This window comes from Micropterus dolomieu, linkage group LG23, assembly GCF_021292245.1.
Source record: "Micropterus dolomieu isolate WLL.071019.BEF.003 ecotype Adirondacks linkage group LG23, ASM2129224v1, whole genome shotgun sequence".
In the NCBI taxonomy this organism is placed as follows: Eukaryota; Metazoa; Chordata; class Actinopteri; order Centrarchiformes; family Centrarchidae; genus Micropterus; species Micropterus dolomieu.
Window position 1 is genome coordinate 23,083,336 of NC_060172.1, and position 19,889 is coordinate 23,103,224.

At 41.6% G+C, this 19,889-nt stretch overlaps 2 protein-coding genes across 5 annotated transcripts in view; both read left to right on the plus strand.

Annotated features, from left to right (window-relative positions):
* LOC123963458 (diamine acetyltransferase 1-like) overlaps positions 1–7,391 on the plus strand; it is a 9,500-nt gene extending 2,109 nt beyond the window's left edge. Inside the window, exons 1-7 of one of the 3 annotated variants that reach the window (XM_046040336.1) lie at positions 1,919–1,980; positions 6,200–6,295; positions 6,419–6,470; positions 6,582–6,662; positions 6,762–6,863; positions 6,979–7,019; positions 7,125–7,391. In XM_046040336.1, the coding sequence (XP_045896292.1) occupies positions 1,930–1,980; positions 6,200–6,295; positions 6,419–6,470; positions 6,582–6,662; positions 6,762–6,863; positions 6,979–7,019; positions 7,125–7,292 (591 nt within the window). In that variant the 5' untranslated portion in view covers positions 1,919–1,929 and the 3' untranslated portion in view covers positions 7,293–7,391. Of the gene's footprint in view, positions 1–1,918; positions 1,981–2,285; positions 2,523–6,199; positions 6,296–6,418; positions 6,471–6,581; positions 6,663–6,761; positions 6,864–6,978; positions 7,020–7,124 lie in introns of those variants that run through there. The other 2 variants (XM_046040337.1, XM_046040338.1) reach the window with 2 other exon arrangements.
* A 1,196-nt stretch (positions 7,392–8,587) lies between these two features.
* Positions 8,588–19,684, plus strand: LOC123963284 (zinc finger Y-chromosomal protein 1). 2 transcript variants are annotated; one of them, XM_046040033.1, is made up of 8 exons: positions 8,588–8,967; positions 11,338–11,434; positions 11,747–12,061; positions 13,536–13,685; positions 14,314–14,442; positions 14,535–14,669; positions 14,815–14,958; positions 16,751–19,684. In XM_046040033.1, exons 2-8 carry the CDS (start codon positions 11,368–11,370, stop codon positions 18,049–18,051), a joined length of 2,241 nt encoding a protein of 746 aa, XP_045895989.1. In that variant the 5' UTR covers positions 8,588–8,967; positions 11,338–11,367; the 3' UTR covers positions 18,052–19,684. The 2 variants fall into 2 exon arrangements, with proteins under 2 accessions (XP_045895989.1, XP_045895991.1); XM_046040035.1 differs by lacking the exon at positions 14,535–14,669 and having other exon boundaries at positions 8,592–8,967.
* Positions 19,685–19,889: the final 205 nt, after the last annotated feature.

The window sequence follows — 19,889 nt, forward strand, 5'->3', positions numbered from 1 at the left end:
AGACGTGACAGAGTCTGGAGACGCCGTGGAGAACGTTCTGCTGCCTGCAACATCCTCCAGCATGACCCGTTTGGCGGTGGGTCAGTAATGGTGTGGGGTGGCATTTCTTTGGGGGGCCGCACAGCCCTCCATGTGCTCGCCAGCGGTAGCCTGACTGCCATTAGGTACTGAGATGAGATCCTCAGACCCCTTGTGAGACCATATGCTGGTGCGGTTGGCCCTGGGTTCCTCCTAATGCAAGACAATGCTAGACCTCATGTGGCTGGAGTGTGTCAGCAGTTCCTGCAAGAGGAAGGCATTGATGCTATGGACCGGCCCGCCCGTTCCCCAGACCTGAATCCAATTGAGCACATCTGGGACATCATGTCTCGCTCCATCCACCAACGCCACGTTGCACCACAGACTGTCCAGGAGTTGGCGGATGCTTTAGTCCAGGTCTGGGAGGAGATCCCTCAGGAGACCATCCGCCACCTCATACAGGCACGTGGAGGCCACACACACTACTGAGCCTCATTTTGACTTGTTTTAAGGACATTACATCAAAGTTGGATCGGCCTGTAGTGTGGTTTTCCACTTTGATTTTGAGTGTGACTCCAAATCCAGACCTCCATGGGTTGATAAATTTGATTTCCATTGATAATTTTTGTGTGATTTTGTTGTCAGCACATTCAACTATGTAAAGAAAGGAGTATTTATGAGATTATTTCATTCATTCAGATCTAGGATGTGTTATTTTAGTGTTCCCTTTTAATTTTTTGAGCAGTGTAGTTTTATCAGCTTGAGGTTGAACTAATTCATGCTCGTTACATGAAAACAGTACATTTACTGTATTTAGCCGACATACTACATTGTTAGCTGGGCTGTCTACTTTTCAGTAACCAGGCAAACTTTGCTATCTGTGTATCTTTCACTGGAGGCTCAACAATGTGAGCACAGCTCAATGTATTGGATGATAACAAAACGGTTAGTGAGCTGGACTGAATATTATAAATGAGATTGTTGTCACAGTTGATTATGGAAGCCCTAAGCGGCCATTCATTAAAAAAAAAATTTAAACCGTTTTCCCGTGATAACGGGATGATTGTCTCGTGATCTTGAGATAACAACTATTGTTTTCTTGTGATAACGGGTTAATTTTCTCGTGATTTCAAGATAACCAATCATTGTTGAATCAAGCGGGAAGCTTCCGGTCAGAGACCTGATGTGAACGCGAAAGTCCCTTAAACTTGCATTCTATTGAACGGCCAGTAGGGGGCGACTCTTGTGGTTGCAAAAAGAAGTCCGGTTCCATTAGAAATAATGGTAAAATGAGGCTACTTCTCACCTGATTTATTACCTCTCTAAACACTTTCCTAATAAGTTTATAGTCTCAATCGCTAGTTTCAAGTCTTCTTAATATAACATAATTTTGTAATTTATCCCAGACAGAACACTCAGTAGAGTCAGTAGTGAGTCAGCGAGAAAAGGGAGACATCCCGTAGATAGAAATGGTAGAACGAGCACGCGGAAGACCAGGAGGCCGCCATGCAGATGTCGTCCACTGTCATCCCACCGTGCAACGCCACAGAGGAGGAGACGCCTCTCGTGGAGTGCGCCCTGATACCGTCTGGGGGAGATTCACCAACTGACACATAGGCCTGTGAAATAGCCTCGCACAGCCAGTGAGACAGGCGCCGTGCTGACAGGGGAAGCCCCTTGGACTGTTCCCTGTAGTACACAAACAGGTGCTGTGAATGGTGCCACGCGGCCGTGCGCATCATGTAGCATGACAGCGCGCACGCCGGCAGAGGAGGCGGAACGTAGCTTTGCCCTCAGACCTCAGACGAAAGAAGCCCGAGAGAGTAATCACCCTCGACTGAAAGGAGCTGGTGATGCTCTTAGGCATGAATGCAGGATGAGGGCGCAGGACAACCGTAACCCTGTATCCTGATGCCACATTCAGACCAAACGCGAATTTTCGCCTCGCGACGCTTTCCTCGCGTGAGTACATTCGCTGCAAGTGTTCACACACAACGCGAGAAGAAGAAGAAGAAGAACGCGATTTTAACGCGATAACGTGAATAAACACAACTCGCCATTACTACAGCTGTATGAACCCAAAGTAAACATTTTGCTGTGATTAAATAGCAATAAACGGATCAAACGGATGCCGAAATAACTACAATATGATGCAGTTTTGTTAAACATATGAATTCATGCTTTGTCAGGTCTGTCAGCAAGACAGCAATTCTAAAAACTTCTGAATGGAGTTCAGATTGATCAGGGCTATGCTATGCTAACTTGGTCCCAGTAAAGTGGCCTCAGTACGGTTAAGACCTACGCTGCAGCCATCTCCTGTCACGAAGGGTGTGGTGACAGGACTGTGTTTATTCAACTGTTGGTGAAGCGTTTCTGAAGAGGGTGCAGAGACACAGACCGGTGTCACGGCCTGTCGCTCCACAGTGGGATTTGGCTGCCCTCTCTGTGGCCCCGTAGCGTCTCGTGGTGCTTTCAGACCAAAAGCGAAGTGAGCGTTTGGGGCGGTGAGTTTACATACAAAATCAATGACTTTTTGTCATGTGTTTTTGTTGTATGGCCACTAGAGGTCACTGCCACAATAAACAGAAACATGAACCATAATTTTGTGTGGCTAAAACCCATACGGCCGTTTTTCTGTGTAGGACAGGCTCAAAAATAGACTACCTATTTAAAATGCAATGTAATGGGCTGTAGGAGAATTCCAGCACTTCATCATTCATTTGGGAAATTCCAATGCTGAATGAGCTACACTGAGTAAAATGTAATATTGTTAACGTATTCCTTCACTCATGCGTTCTAAGATAAATATCATGGTCCGCAGTGGCAACTTTTCATATTTATAGCGCCACCCGATTAAAATGAAGGCTCTGCTCTTTATTTACCACTAGCCATGGTGAATGGCAATGGGTAAATAAAGCGCTTCCATCAGTTTCAACATACTCAGTTGACTGAACTAATTCTAATCAGCTGTTCTGGAACGCAGAGTTTCCCTTCTCAAGCTCAGTTAACTCAGGGATAAGCTCAGGAAAAGCTAGGCTTGACCTAGTGTGATGAGTGCATCCTGGCTTTATCAGTTTCACAAAGGCCAAACCAGGCTCAGGACTGTCAAGCCAGTTATAAGTAATTCAAATAAATGTTTGTAACGTCATATATGACGGTAAAGAGCAGCGATATTTTTAGCAACTTACACATTAAGTCGGTCCACTTGTCTGCCGCACTTTTTGTTCGCTGTTTTATTACTATGCCCGTGTTACTTTTTATTCCACGTAAACCTCCTTGCTGTTGCTCACTGTGTGTAAAGTATGGTGCACGCGTCTTCTTTTCAAATTATGAAACCTAATAACCACAAACTATGTGCTATATACCATATTGCCAAAATGTAGTATTTTAATGCAGGCTAAGGAAAATGATCTTCGTGACCGCTGACTGAACAGATAAGGCACCAGGATTAACCAAGCCTGGCTGTTAGCCTGGTCTGGAGCAGGCTAGCTGCACAGAATAAATCACCACGGTAACTTATGTGCTACTGCTTTCATGAAACCAAGTCACGGCTTAATTCAACCAGGATATCTGGAAAATCCCAGCTTAATCCGCTATCTTGGTTTTGTAAAACAGCCCTCAGGTCGTAATGGAAGCTAACATCAACAGGATAAAACGTGTCGGCATCAGTGTCATTTACACTGGGGTCGCTGGGGACATGTCCACATCACCTTGAGGAAGGTTTATTTGAACTTATTTATTTATTTATTTAACGTAGCCAAGATAAAACAAGCTACTAATTAGAAAATTACACAAAAACGTGCATGCACCAGTCAGTAACTCTAACAACTTCTTGACACAGTTGCATTTTGGCCAAGTTTTCCGTTCTCTGCCTGTGAACATGACAAAACAAGAGGGAAGACTAAATCATGCCTGCATGTGTGCGGACCCAGCAGGGATGATGTTAAACGAGAAAAGTTGATCTATAGGAGAAACCTATCTGAAAGCAACACAGAATGAGAGCCTTACTGCTTTATATTCTGTAATATTTTTTATATTTGGAATTGTCACCTGCCACCTGAATTTCCCTTTACATAAATAAAAACACTTCCACCATAAAGTGATGTAGGAAATTCACCAGAATGCAGGAAATTAAATGTTTGCTTGAAATTGTATAGGGGAGGACCCCAAGAACCTCCAACTAGGCCTAATATATTTCAGCATTGATGATTTCTATAATGTAATGTTAAAATGTTAATGTCACATCTTGACACCAATATGGTGCATCGCCACATCTCATAAGCTATCGTCACACCTCTAATATGAGGTCATGTCTCTACCACTTTTCAACACAAAATGATGCCCTTGCATGTTGATATCTATCTGTTGTTCTAGTAGTCAAATGCATGTTATCTCATCATGTAAGCTTAAAACAGACCTCTCTTACATTTTTTACCCATGACCAGTTTGCATGGCTGTTTTTGAAAATAATAAGATTGCTTATTAGGCCTTTGCAACTGAAACACATGCATGTTTGTTAGGAAGGTTTGTGGTTTGTGTTCATAGATGCAGAAAATTTATCTTGAGCAAGTCAACCAAAGGCATTAGCATACAAGACAGAGACTGAAAACTAGACACCAACTCTATTTTGCGTCCCTAAAAGTTATGCTGTCCTTTGAGCAGATCAAACAGTGAAGGGTAAGTGTGTTTATGACTGTCGCCAGATGACAGAGTATGATCAACATCATCAATGACTTAAAGATGCTCTCCATCAGCGGTGGAGATGAAACTGAGTACAGGGATCTGGTTGACCGCTTTGTGTAGAGGTGTGGGAGCAACCACCTCCGTCTACACATGACAAAGACAAAGAAGATGGCGGTGGACTTTAGGAGGACCAGGACAACAACACTGAACAACATTCACCATCTGGGAGAGGAGGTAGAGATGGTGGAGAACTTCAAATACCTGGGTGTACACCTTGACAAAAGACTGGACTGTAAATACAACTCTGAGGCTGTCTTCAAGAAGGGCCAGAGCAGACTCTACTTCTTGAAGTCCTTTAATGTATCCAGCAGGATGTTGTATATGTTCTATCAGTCTGTTGTCGAAAGGGCAATTTTCTTTGCAGCCATCTGCTGGGGCAGCAGCATCAGAGCCAGTGACAGCAAGAGATTGAACAAGCTAATAAAGAAGGCTGTCTCTGTGCTGGGGTCTGCTCTGGAGACCCTGGAGATGGTTATGGAGAGAAGAATGCTACACAAACGGTTTAACATCATGGACAACACTTCACATCCACTGCACACCCTGCTGGTCGGGCAGCAGAGTGCATTCAGCTGGAGACTCATTACAGAAAGTCATTCCTACCCACTGCAATACACAACAACTCTCCTCTGTGCAGGGAGAGGAGACTGAAGGACATGTGAATGACATTTCACTACAGTTAATGCAAGTGATGCATCCTGAATATGTGCACAGTTGCACTTGTGTATACATCTCAGTTTTGTAAATATACGTTGTAAATATTTACGTACGTAAATTTTGCACATTATGTAAGTTGTGTGAATATGTCTGGTCTGTACATTTTTGTAATGTGTCAATTTTACTGCTGCAACACCGCACTTTCCCTCGGGATCAATAAAGTTCTAGTTATCTAGCTATCTATCTAAAAGATGTGAATACATCACAGCCTTCCACCACCACTTAAAGAGTTAATCTTTCACCTGCTTATTCCTGGCTATTAATAACCTAAACTTTCCCAACTCATTTTCCTTTTTTACTTTTTATTGGAGGTAGAAATGATTGTTTGACTGTCTGTGTGTTAATGTTTGCAGAGCAGAAGCAAATGTGACCTACTCTGTGTTTGCACTCATTGTCACATTCTTCTTTACTCAGTCCTTAAGACATAATGTACACATGTTTTCCAGATCTGGTTAATATTTACCTTTTAAATGACAGAACGAAAGAAGTAGGCTACAGTGAAAAACAAGAAACATGACGTAAAGGGCTGCTTGACCATAAATGAATTACTGAGCAAGTCTTCCTCCTCTAGGGATCTATAAAGGGAAGTCACTGAAGCTGCTGTTTCAGTCTGTGCGACGCACCCAATGCATTTCTCTACACTCTGGTTTTATAAATTCCATGCCCGGGGGTGAACTCCTGAGGAGCGGATGAAGAAACTAATTTTGCTTTTATTCACATTCAGAGGACTAGTAAGCAAAGGGAAAAAGAGAAAATGGACAGTTTTAAATTACGGAAAGCTGAACCCAACGATGTGTCTGATATCCTACGACTCATAAAGGTAAGCCAAATGTTAACGCCTCATATCTTAACAACCAACAGAATATTTGGGCCATTTGATAGAAATCTTATTATCTATGTTGATTAATTGTAGTTCCAGTTAAAGTTTCTTGTTTTCTTTTAGGAACTTGCTAAATTTGAAGAGATGGAGGAGAAGGTCATGCTGACAGAGAAAGGTGCTTTAGTTTATGTTGAACTAAAAGCATACAATTTTAAACATATGCAGTATTTACCTGGATTGTCAAAAAAAAAATTCCGGTCTTACAAAATCAATCTCCCACTTGTAGAGCTACTTGAAGACGGCTTTGGGGATCATCCATTCTACCACTGCTTAGTTGCTGAGGTCCCAAAAGAGCAGAGCTCAGAAGGTAAAAACATGCCTCCAACACAATTTAAGAGTCATATTTCTTAACAAATATAGGCTTACCCTTTCAATTCAACCCTTGATTCGTGGCGCTTTCTTCTAGGATACACTGTGGTTGCCTTTGCCATGTATTACTTCACATATGACCCTTGGATTGGAAAGCTTCTATACTTGGAGGACTTCTTCGTCATGCAGGAATTTCGTGGTAAGGCTGTTAAGAAGTACTGTTATATAATGGTGGTAAAGGTTAATGAGTTACAGTTTTGAAGGGCAATTAAAGATCAGTTTTAACTGCACTGTGTACATTTATCTTTCACCAGGTCTTGGCATTGGTTCAAAAATCCTGAAGGTTCTGAGTGAGGTATATGATCATGAAGCTCCTTTGGTGACACATTAAACTTAATTTCAACTATATTCTATACTTAATATGTCCTTGTGTGTAATGTTTTGTTTTTTCTTTCCCCAGACTGCAGTGAAGACTCGCTGTAGCAGCATGCACTTCATTGTAGCAGAAAACAACACAAAGTCTATTGAGTTCTACAAGCGGAGAGGAGCAGCTGATCTCTCCTCTGAGGAGGGCTGGCGTCTTTTTGAGATTGAAAAGAGGGATCTACTGAAAATGACTGCCAAATAGAGTTTACTGTCACTTGTACTGCCTGTTGGTGATAACAATAATCATGTTTTGTTTGATCAGTGATTTGACACAGTTTTAATAAACACATTTAAAAATCAACTTTTACCTTTGATAATAAACACTGCTAATTTCAGTTACATTTAGAAAGACCTCTACTGATTAGTGAATGAACACTGAGGTTTGGGAATATCAATGCTAATTGTACTGCTGGCTGATAATGTTTCATTTGAATATTTTTGGAGGCCTGTAAAGGTAAATTATGACCCTTTGTTGGGCCCTGACCCCCAGGTTGGGTACACTTGAATAATTATTTGCAGAAGGAGTGTTTGTTTATTGTTGTTTTTTACTGCCATTGCAATAAATCCACACAGTTTGAAATAACCTCTGATTTAAAGGTCATACAGGAGAAAACATTTAGGTGTATTATTACAAATACAAAGTTAAAAGACAATGTTTGTAAGACAGAAGCTTAGAATCAGTGGTGGAAGTTTTCAGATCCTTTAATTAAGGAAAAGTCGCGTAAAATATTATCCATTACAAGTAAAAGTCCTGTAATAAAAAACACTGCTTATGGTAAAGGAAAGAAATATGATCACCAAAATGTAGCCAATTAAAAGTATCATAAGTCAAATAAGTAGAATTTTTAGTTCCAGTAAAAATTCTAGTTTTAAGTAACAAATGTATTGTGTGTTAAAGACTCATAATCGCTTTTCCGGTAATAACTAAGTTGTAAACAGTCAGAAACATGTAGTTAAGTAAAAAGTAGCTACAAAGTTTCCCTCTGAAATGTAGAATGGAAATACTCAAGCGAAGTACAAGTTCATCAAATATGTACAAAAAGTAAAATGTATTAAAAAATTGTATTTCAAATACAGTTGACGGGTAAATGTGGGATATTTTCTAACTTATACTTCTGCCTACATCAAAAAGAATGGTGTCCAAACACTACTGTCTCACTACATTTAGTAATTAACTTATAAAATTCAAAAGTCATTTCTTATTTTTGACCAGCAGCAAATCTGGCAAACTTAAACTAAGCCAAAGGAGCTGAGGTTGTTGTGAGGAAACAATTGGGTTCATACACTCAAGAGTGAAACTGATCCAGTGTTAGGGTGTTTCGCTGGAAACTAGTCAGCGGTTTGTTTAAATGTCGGATGCTCTCCGCCTTCAGGTCATGGTTTAATCACATTTTATTGTCCACCTCACTGCCTCGTAGGTGTCTGCTTGTTTGGCGAAGTGAAGCAGTCGTCAGCCCATTACTAGCCTCGCCAACCTCGGGGCACACACTAATTAAAATGAACACCACACTGCACGTTTTCACATAACCCGTCTGCACAGCGGTCCTCAGATTATGGCCTGTTTGGTGCCTGCCGGTGTGATTTCCACCACAACCCTTCCGCATTTTCCTGCTGCTCTCGGGCTGTGACGTGTCGTGCTGACGGCGGCCTCGGAGCTGGAGGAGCGGGGGGCTGTAGCATGACAAGATCTGGCTCCAGACGTCCTGCTTTGCTTTCACCAGATATCCAGAAACAACCCCTAACCCCTCCTTCTCTGCTCCTCTCCGGCCCGCCCAAATAACACAAAATTCCCGACTGAATCCTGCCCGAGTCTGGGGGAACCAGGCGGCCTGGGAAGCCGAGGAGCGGACAGAGGCCATCCCTGCAGCATACATCTGGTACGCGGGTCATTTTCGCTCTTGGGGCGCCCGTTTGCAGAGCTATGTTTGCATTTGTGCGTGTCCGTGTGTCTTTGTTTTTGCGTGCATGCGGTATTTTAATTAATTTCTTTATTCTCTCCGAGAGGCCGCAAAAGGGTTGGGCCTTTTCTTCTCAGGCCCAGGCCTCTATAGAGGCCGTAACTGTTAACGTTAATTCAGGCCTATCCGGTTAGCTAGCTAGCCTGCTGAAAGGAGCGGGGTTTTTCTATTCGCCAGTCGTCGCTGGCTAACTTGTAATTTGTAATTTACTGTGTCATTCACTATACAGCAACATTATAGCCTTCAACAGAAGCGCGATAAGCATTTTCTCATCGCAGAAGGATATTTTCAATAAATGTTAAAATTAGCATTCGTCCAGACACCAAGCTAACAAAATGGCGGACGCTGGTGTGATGAAAATCGGTTGTAGAAAATGAGTGTGTGTTGAGCCTCCTCCAGCTATCTGGCTACTAGAAAGCCACACCAGTGCACACCTAACGCAACCTCCCCTCTTTATTTTGTAGTTTTATCTTAGTGCATGTTTGTTGGTGCAGTCGGCTGTTTCTGAATGCCTGTGTTAGCCGTGACAGTCGGACTTTGCGAGTGTAATCAGTGCTAACGTACTCCAGTGGTCAGTCGAAGACATTAACGGTATGGTTAATCATGTCTTCGGGGTTCACGCTGAATGAGTGGCTAAGTCAGTACGACGGCAGGTTTTAATGTATTAGCGGCATCTTTCAGCACAGTGATGCACCTTGTTGTGCGCCACATCTCCACACCGTTGTCATCGTTTTCCACCTGGAGGTGGGGGATGGTAACGTTACACTGGGTGGAAATTAAATGGCACCCCGGCTGCATCGTCCACACCACTGTTTACATCTCTGCATCCCCCTGTGTGTATCAATGTATGTATGTGTGTGTGTGTGTGTGTGTGTGTGGGGGGGGGGGGGGGGGGGGGGGGGGTGGGGGGTTGTTGTTGCACAGTATCTCATCTCCATCATCCAAGGTAGTGCCGATTGGTCTGAAATGTTTGTTTTAATTTTGAAGTGGGGATGCAGTCGTGGTCATTATGCCACCGGTCATTACACTTGCTGTCTTCTGCCGCAGCCACAAGCTAACACTGCAGAAATCTATCATCTTAATAATAATTTAATCGACTATCTAGTTGTTTCCTCCGTTAAATTTACTCAAGTTGCCAGTTTAAAAAAAATAGCACGTGAACTTATGGAGTGTGTGTGTGTGTGTGTGTGTGTGTGTGTGTGTGTGTGTAAATATGCAGTTTGTGAATAAAATGTCAAAACAAATTAAGCTCTCCAAAGAGAAACTTATTAATTGCAGAAGCAGGTTACAAGAATGCACAAACAAAGAATAATATATAATCGTAATATTGTGTTTATTATACAAGTAAATATCTTATTGGGGCAGGATATTATTTGAAAAGGTTTAATCCTTTTGCTGATTTAATGAATAAGTTTTGTACAAATTAACAATTAATACTTTGAATAGGTGCTTGACAGTTTTCAGTGTACTGTGAGTTAAATACACGTTGGTTGCTTCCAAAAAAGTACGGAGGTTTGAAGCCCAGCCTTGTTTCTAGTAGAAAATATGAAGTTTGCTCAGTATTTAGAATTTCAAACCCACTGAAACCAATCCATAATAGTGTTTATGGCAAAATGACATAACGGAGCGATAAGTATTCAGGCTGCAGTAGTTGTGTAACATCAGGCCAGTGGTCTCTCCATCATGTGAATCACATAATGTTGAATGAACAGCACACTCGCACCATGTTTTTGTTTTTTTTCAACAAGCAAAGGATGACAAGCTCATTGTGGCGTTTGATGGGCACATCTGGAAAATAAATTACAAATAAAGGTTAACAATCAGTGTTATAATCCCATTTGACGCTCTGCATCATCTGGTTTTCTGTTATAAAACTGTTTAGGTCACATTATGACCATGAACACAAACAGGATTTTTGCTTGAGTGGGTGCAGATTCAGTTGCTTGAGGTTCAGAGTTCTAGCACACACAGCACAAGGAAAATGACCGTTGTCAACACACATCATTGTATATTATGCAATTAATCTGAGAAAATGCACTTGGGTGACCTGCAGTACATTAATCCTTTCTACTCCATAAGCATCATACCGAAAAATATGATCATACATGCGTACAAATAATCTCAGAGAATGTAATGATGGACAGATTTGTTATTTTGGTGAGTAACAGTATGATAATGAATAACTTATCAGTCATGGAGATTGCAGGGATTTGCATAGTTCTCCTGTTTAGCTTTGTCTCCGAAAGTTTTGGTCACTAAAGATCTGAGCTTTCTGTCTTTTGCTTTCAGCTCTCCAGTAACAAATGCAGTGCGAGGACAATGGATGAGGATGTCACCAGGCTTGCAATACATTCTGAAGAGCCTAAAATAATACTCCACGGATCGGGTAATTTGTTATTGTACACAAAGTATGTTTATGGGTGTGTGTGTGTGAGTGAGCTCTGATAAACGTGCTAGCATTGGGGTATTTCAAGAAACAGGAACATTTGATTAGCCTGATAACACATCATATAAAGTTAACGTCATAAGTCAAGTGTTGAAGGAGATGTTATATTATGGCTGTTGATATTATTATAGTTGCATGATGTTGGTAAGAAATCAGTAACATTTAAAAACTGTGCCATTTAAAACTTCCACACACAGTAAACCATTACTATTGACTGATTTCTGCTTAACTGGATAATTCTGCTTCTTGTAGATGAGGGTGGTGCTGGCGGGCAGGAATTTGTTGTGGAGCTTCAAGAGACTGTGTTGGTGTCCGAAGGCGAGGGGGAAGGCATGGCAGTTCACAGGTTTGCCCCAGACGAGCTAGTCATCCAGGATGCTGTTGAGGATGTGGTTTCTGAGTATGTGCACTGCGATGAAGACGAAGATGTCGCTGTGGAAACGTGCGTGATGGCTCTGGAGGGCGAGGAGGAAGGTGTTGCCATGGGAGACATCCCTGAAGATGGGCTGGACTCAGAGCAGCAGGAGGACGACCAAGATGGCTGCGGAGATTATCTTATGATATCCTGTAAGTTTACTGCTCTGCTGTGCTGAGATTGGGTTTAAATGTGCCATTGTTCCTCTGGAAAGTATACTTAAACCTTATTTACACAACTTCAGGCGTCTTATGCAGATTGTATCTTATCCACAAAAAAGTATAAATGCATAAAAAAGCACAGAAATACAATTGTTCAAACTACCTTGGGGGTTGCAAATAGCAGCTCATTGTCTGATTTCCTTAATACATCCATGATCTGTCTCCTCTGTCCTGATAAGAGCAGCTAAAGTTACACTGAAATTAACCAATTCATTCCTGTGTTTGTGTTAAGTTATGAATAGATGTTAGGAAATGCTTGCTCAACTATTGTTCAAACTAAACTGCTAAGTGCAGACATTATCCTTATTCTGGTGTTTTTGGCAGTTTCTGGCGCATTACCAGGGCTGACCCTGAATTTCATGTAGCCGGGGAAAACAAAGACGAAGTGGAATCAGATTTGTGATCTGACCAACTGAGATGCATATTATGTAGCTAAGTGTAAATGAGTGTTTTCTGGATTTTTATCTCAGTATGAGACACTTGAAATGACAAGATTAAGTCGGGCCTTGTATGCTAAGATGTCGATAATGGTGTAAAGTGTTCACAGAATTTAAAGTGCGTGACTGGTGGTGGTTTTAAAATGATATAGGCTAGTTTACAGTGTGAAATAGTGATTTTAACTGGTTTAGTTGTTGAATGTTCAGCTCATACAGGAGCTGCTTTCCTTTATCTGTCAAGGGCAGCAGTCATCAATGTAAAATGAAGGTAAATGTCTGTTATCTAACTACATCTCTGTTCAGTGAAGAAGTGCTATTGATTTTTGTTGGTTTTAAAGAAGACAAACTTGTGACAACTTGTGTCCAAAATACTGACTTGGGCTATTGCTGACATTTCAGCTACTGAGTTTGTGAACTGTTATAGACTGCAACACATTTCAGATTTGAACAATCTCTGGTACAGGGCCACATAATCAGTCCAAGCAGCCAGTTTGCTTTCATCCTGCAATAATTGTAGCTATTATGCAGCACTGACTGACATTTAGTTATAGAACTTAATCTGAATTTAGTGTGTTAGTGGACATGCAGCACAATGTTTTATGAGTGCTTGGAGATTTTCTTTAGTCACTGATTAGGGTTACTAACCACATAAGAGGCTATGGGGTGGTTGTTTAAAAGACTGTTTAATATGGTAGAATTTAAACTTGGATTATAAACTAGAACGACTTATAAACTGATTATTTTGAAGATAATTAATGGTTCTAGATCTCAGAATTGACTGGGTAACTTTTATTGATCAGTTTCATATAATAAATAGATAAATATACTGAAAAGATACAATTAAAATCAGAGCGGCATCTTTACTAAACGAATAAATAGTGGTGAGTTATGAAGCATAACTTGTTTAAACCGTCACCAGCTCGTGGCTGCATGTGTCTCTAATAAAATGTGATATGATTCCCTTCTAGTGGACGAAGCCGGTAAAATGGTGTCGGAGGATGGAACGGAGGTAACAGTGGAGGGAGCTGTGGAGGACCAGGAAGTGGAGAAGGATGAGGATGGGCAGGAGGTGATAAAGGTGTACATCTTCAAGGCTGATTCTGGGGAGGATGACATGGGTGAGTAGCAATTAAGCTTCAGCCTTTTGTTAGGAACAATGACAGGTCCAATTATAAGTACTAGTGATTATAAGTACTAGTGATTGCCACAGCATTCCGTATTAGATGTGGGATCTTGTTGCGACATTGAATTGTGCACACAAACCCTTTTTGTGGAGTTTTAGTCAGCGCCGTCAGACATGTAGCACAATCTGTCACTAAAGCTAGCTGGCTAACTTCAAAACTCATTGTCTCATAATGGGGAAAATGATAATCTTAGCAAAAACCTAAATTTATTAATAATTTTTAATTAGTTCAACCATTTTTATGCAGCTTATCCGGGTCCAAGTTACATTTATTTAACTGGATATCATTACGACTTATTGCTATGTACTACTGGGACATACTGAAAAAAAGTGGTGCAATACATTTTTTTTTTAGACCATATCAACCCCACTGGTTTTCCAGCATACTTTCACCGATTATAACTGTGAAACAAGTGTTGCATTGCATTCTATAAGGTATTTAAAAACGTCTTAAATCTAAATTAGTGCACTCCTTCAGAGGGCTTAGTTTCCCACAGGATGACAAATAATTTGTGGCACATTTGCCAAAAATTGGAGGATTTAAAGGTGTTTTTATTCTGCAGGAGAATCAGTTGACATCAGCGATGGAGACACGGAGAGTGTGGCGTTAACAGAGTCTTCAGGCCAAACGCTCAGAGAGAAGATGGTTTACATGTCTGTCGGAGATTCTCATCACAATCAAGGAAACCATGGTGAGACATTTAGAGCGAATGCGCGGGGATAACTGTCATGAAACTAAACATCACTAGTTTTTTGGTTTTGTACATGTTGGGCTCATCTACAGGTGGGTCCAAGGTGACTGATGAGGTTTATATGGAGGTGGTGGTAGGAGGTGAAGAGCCAGTAACTCACGACCGCTCGTATGACAGCGTGTCTCTAAGCAAGGACTTCATGCCTGTGGCCTGGGCAGCTGCTTATGGTCAGCACCCCTGTCTATTAAATTGCTTTACAAACAACACTGGAAGCCTGTGCATCCAGCACGTCTCTTGAGTGTCTTGGCTTAAGCTTTACAGAAGCTGGTTTTGTTAATTTTTTGTATAAAAGACACACTGTTGGTCTCACAGGTGCAGAGGATAGCGAGAGTTGTGAAAACCGAAACGGGGCAGCCAGCGCACTGCTACACATCGATGAATCCGACGGCGTTGACGAAATCAACAGACAACGCAACAAGAGCAGGAGGCGGTCGGAGCCTCGCCAGGTGCAGACAGGTAAGAGCAGCACAAAGTTAATGGATATGGAAGTTGCCTGTAAATGCTCTTTCTCTCAAGACTTTCAGGTCATAACTCCTCCACTGGAGCTGTGCGGGGCTCAGCAGTAGCAGAAAGGATTCATAAAGGAACAAAGCTGCAACTGGGTTATTTTCATTTTGAATATATAAAATTTTTATATTTAAGTTTTATGGGTGCTCTGATCCGACATGTAATCAGCTGATATTAGTTATAGTTTGATCGGAGGTATATAAAGGCTGACCAGAAGAGCCCATCAGATAACGCAATGCCACCTTAGGTATATTTACAGCGACCCATTCTGAAATTTTGAGAAAAGCACAAAGAGAGAGATGTTATCTGGTGTTACGTTAGAAGACACGGACGGACATGTTGGATTTATTTACAAGCACGAATGGCAAGTTGTGTGTTTTGGGGCGACTTTATAAAACAAACTGCTGATGAAGAAAGTCAACAGAGCAAACATACAGGGAGAGAGAAAGAGACAGTGGTGTAGGTGTGTCTGAGGGAAAAGCGAGGTGAGCAGTAACAAAGTCCTTTATAGATAGCAAATCCCGCCAGTTGGCAGCCATCCTGACAATGCCTCCAGGCAGTTATAATGGACTAACAAGACCAGGCCCCTATCTAAATGAATGTGGAGAGAGCCGTAACTGCACTTTCACTGGTCACCGGGACATAAAAACAGCATGGATAGAATCAGTAATAAAATCTGATAAACGCTTAAAATGTTTGAAGACTTTGCCCCAAAGTAAGGTTTAGATTTTTTTCCCCCCCAGTTATACTTCTGCTACGCATGCGTGGTATACCCTTACATACATAATGCTGCACAATAAATAGAAGGCTTTAAATATAAACAATAACCAATGCACAACACACATGATCAGAGACCAGAGTGATTAAAGAATATTTCTAAGATCATTGCCCAAAAATAAAATCATGCAACAAAATCCTCATTTTGAATAAATTGATTTGTCAGATTCGAAGCTTTGAACTTCTCTGTACACCCCTAAAATGTAATCCACAATGTATCAGCACAGCATGTTCTCCTGATTCAGTCCAGCTCCCTGTGCTGCTGTCACTTGTATCCTTTGCACAAGGCTTATTGTGCATTCCTCTCTGACAGTTGCAGCAGCCTGGATGTTGGCCTTCAACAAGATTTTGTCCTCATTCATAACAAAACATCCAGTGTAGGTGAAGCAAAAAGAGAACTCTTACCTGTTAGAACTCATGAAAGACCTTTGATAAAGCAAACCACAAATACGGGTCTTGGGCAAACTTCTACAAAACCTTTTTTTTCCCCCTACTACTTAAGAAAAAGCCATTTGTTCTGCTTCTCAGACTGAGGACCTCTAAATGGTCATGCTGCTGCACTCACAAAATCTTCCTAGTTCTTCTTTTACTTTTTACATATATTTTACATCTATATCTTTTACTCTACACTTGTGTTGTCTGCTCAGTATGTCACAGAGCACTTTTAACCTTACTGTTGCCTTACAAGGACCAAGGATTGATCATGTGTGCACTGATGTGTGGCTGCTTATATTAATTATTGATATATTTTTTCCCTACATTAAATTCAAGGCCATACCTGTTTTTGTTATCAATTGTTTTTATTGGGATTGTTGTTGGTAAAAAATATATGCTGTCTATTAGCTTATTTAAAAAAAGGTTATTGGTTATTATTTTAAACAAGTGGAAGCTCATATGATCAAAGGTTTGCAAGATTGTGGCAATGTAGTCATTTCCGTCTCCCTCTTGTCATTTTTGTCTCCAGCCATCATCATTGGTCCATATGGTCAGCCTCTGACAGTTTACCCCTGCATGCTTTGTGGTAAAAAGTTCAAGTCACGAGGCTTCCTGAAACGCCACACCAAGAATAATCACCAGGATGTTCTGACGAGGAAAAAGTACCAATGTACAGATTGTGACTTCACCACCAACAAGAAAGCCAGTCTCCACAACCACATGGAGGTGCACGCTCTGAGCAGCAAGGCCTCTTTTGAGTGTGAAATATGTGGCAAGGAGTTCCACCAGCAGGCGGCGTTGTTCTCTCACAGACTGCAGCACCACCACCGAGAGCCTAAGAGCCAGCCGCCTCCAACGCCCACCAAGATGCATAAATGCAAGTTCTGTGACTATGAAACTGCAGAGCAAGGACTTCTCAATCGGCACTTGTTGGCTGTTCACAGTAAAAGCTTCCCTCACATCTGTGTGGAATGTGGAAAAGGCTTTCGACACCCTTCAGAGTTGAAAAAACACATGCGCACGCACACGGGCGAGAAGCCTTACTCCTGCCTGTACTGTGACTACAAGTCGGCCGATTCCTCTAATCTCAAGACCCACATCAAGACTAAGCATAGTAAAGAGATGCCATACAAATGTGAGCGCTGTTTCCAGACCTTTGCAGAGGAGGAGGAGTTAATCCAGCACGGACTAACACACGAGGAGAACAAGACCCACCATTGTGCCCACTGTGATCACAAAAGTTCCAACTCCAGTGACCTAAAACGCCATATCATATCTGTTCACACCAAGGACTACCCACACAAATGTGCCATCTGTGGTAAAGGCTTCCACCGGCCGTCTGAACTAAAGAAGCACTCGGTCTCCCACCGCACCAAGAAACTCCATCAGTGCCGGCACTGCAACTTCAAAATTGCAGACCCCTTTGTTCTCAGTCGTCATATCTTGTCTGTCCACACAAAGGAGCAACAGGCCCCTCCTGAAAAGAGTGAGGCTAAGAGGACAGAGACACACACTCCTGTTGTGACGCCTAAAAAGTCTGCGCCTAGTGGGTCCAGCAGCTCTGGCCCACCCGGCAGAGTCAGCGCAGCCAGCTTGGCCAGCAGTGTGACTGTAGTTATTGGCAAAGGACAAAAAGAAAGGAGAATTTACCAGTGCCAGTACTGCGACTACAGCACCGGGGACGCTTCGGGTTTCAAGCGCCACGTGATTTCCATTCACACAAAAGACTATCCGCACCGCTGCGAGATCTGTTCGAAAGGCTTCCGACGCCCCTCGGAGAAGAACCAGCATATCATGCGCCACCACAAAGACGTGGTGCAGGCAGAGTGACTCTGACAGAGCCAAATACTGTGCCACAACAAAGAACAATGTTGAAGAAACCATCACACCCCAATCACTGCACCCTCAGCACAGCACCATTTACACTGAAATAGTGTGGCGTGTGTGCGTGCTGCACTTGGTCCTTTCTGTTGTTTAGCCCTTTTTTTTGATCCTCAGCCTAATGTTTGTTCAGAAATGTAAACACGTGTACATAACGTTAATGCTCTGTCAGAGTTAGCAACAGTACCCCTCTGTAGACTTGCACTTTTAACTGCATGTCCCTTGCTGGTGACAGTGTGCATGGCAGATTGTGCCGATGTCTCTTTGTAGATATACATTTTTAATTTTGCAGGCCGCAATCAGTTGTCAATCACAGTGGTCCTAATTATTTGTCTCAAAACTGAAGTGTGATTTTTGCAAAACGTTTGCGTCATTTTGTTAATGTACTAAACACAGCAGTATGGATTAGCAACCTGTTCCCAGTAGCACTTCCCATCTCGGTGGAAATCATGAGATGAATGCAGTCATGAAGTCGTGTGTGTGTGTGTGTGTGTGTGTGTGAGAGAGAGAGAGAGAGAGAGAGAGAGTGAGAAAGATAAACAAACCATCTGTTGTGCTTCCTGGTGCTCTGACCCCACCACTCTGTAACATAGTGCTTGCTGTTGTGTTGACAAAAACACAAGGCTGGCTGTGCACAGCACCCGGAGGAAAAGAAACGATCATCCTTAGCTTTGAACACAGGGCTCTACAATCATGAAATGAACACAAAATACACAGTGAAATAGTGTATGTGTTATGGTAGTGAATAAAAGTTCACATATGCACCTATATCACGATGCGATCATTACCCCGTCACTTGATTATCACATACCTGTCTGATGTTTCAGTTTCGAGTCAGTGAGTGTACTGTGAGTTGTTCAGAACTAGTGTCCAAAGCAGTAGAGATGAAGCCCCGGCTAACAGTATTTGTAGTCCATAAAATGCTACCTGGGGAGTGAAATCCCATTAATTTGGAGAAAAGAGTTTAGTGATGAGGAAAATGTATCATTTCAACGTTATTACTGATGACGAGCTGTTTGTACAGATGGTTTGTTTTTCTATGAACAAAGTTGTTTTTCATATGAATTGACATGTTTATCTGTTAAATCATAGAAAAAGCAAAATCTACAAGCGCCAGTATGATACCGATTATTAGGCTGGGTTTAAAAAAAAAAAAAAAATCAGTGTACCAATATAACTGTCTAAATTGGAGTCATACAGTATATCTGGTACTGCTGTTATAAAACTATGGACTGAACTTTGTTTTCACCTACACAGATGTACTTTTGCCAGTTGAAAGGGAAAACGTATATCTTTTTAGATGCAACTTCAGAAGACAGGTGCTGATGGCGTACTTGTACTATGGCTTTTTACAGTTTTGTTATCACCTGTGATTATTTCTGTTTTTATATTTATTTCATTTACACGTTGTTGTATAGCTAAGTGTAACTAGACTTCTATGGGACGTAAATTATTGTTTTGTATACAAATCTGTACAAAGCGAGTAGATGTAAACACTTCTTAAAAAGGAAATCTGAACTGTGTTGTTATGGATGTACTTCAGCGTATTTGTTAAAAAAGGTAATAAAAGCAAAGTATTTTAGCAGTTTGTCTTTTTATTTGCCCACATTGTTCCTCTTATTGTTACTTTACTTGGATGTTTGTATGTGCAGTTTGACATCAGCAGGTTGTTCTCATCTGCTGAAGGGGGAAAGTTTCTTTGACCACCTATTAAATCTGAGTTTAAAGGTACCCTGTAGGGTTTTCTTGTAAACAATGTTTACTTTCAGTGTTATGCACCACAAATC

Coding starts and splice junctions, on each gene's coding strand:
- LOC123963284 (XM_046040033.1), top strand. CDS start 11,368: ATGGATGAGGATGTCACCAGGCTTGCAATACATTCTGAAGAGCCTAAA. Junction 13,686..14,313: donor TTCTGGGGAGGATGACATGG/GTGAGTAGCAAT, acceptor TTTATTCTGCAG/GAGAATCAGTTGACATCAGC. Junction 14,959..16,750: donor GCCTCGCCAGGTGCAGACAG/GTAAGAGCAGCA, acceptor TTTTGTCTCCAG/CCATCATCATTGGTCCATAT.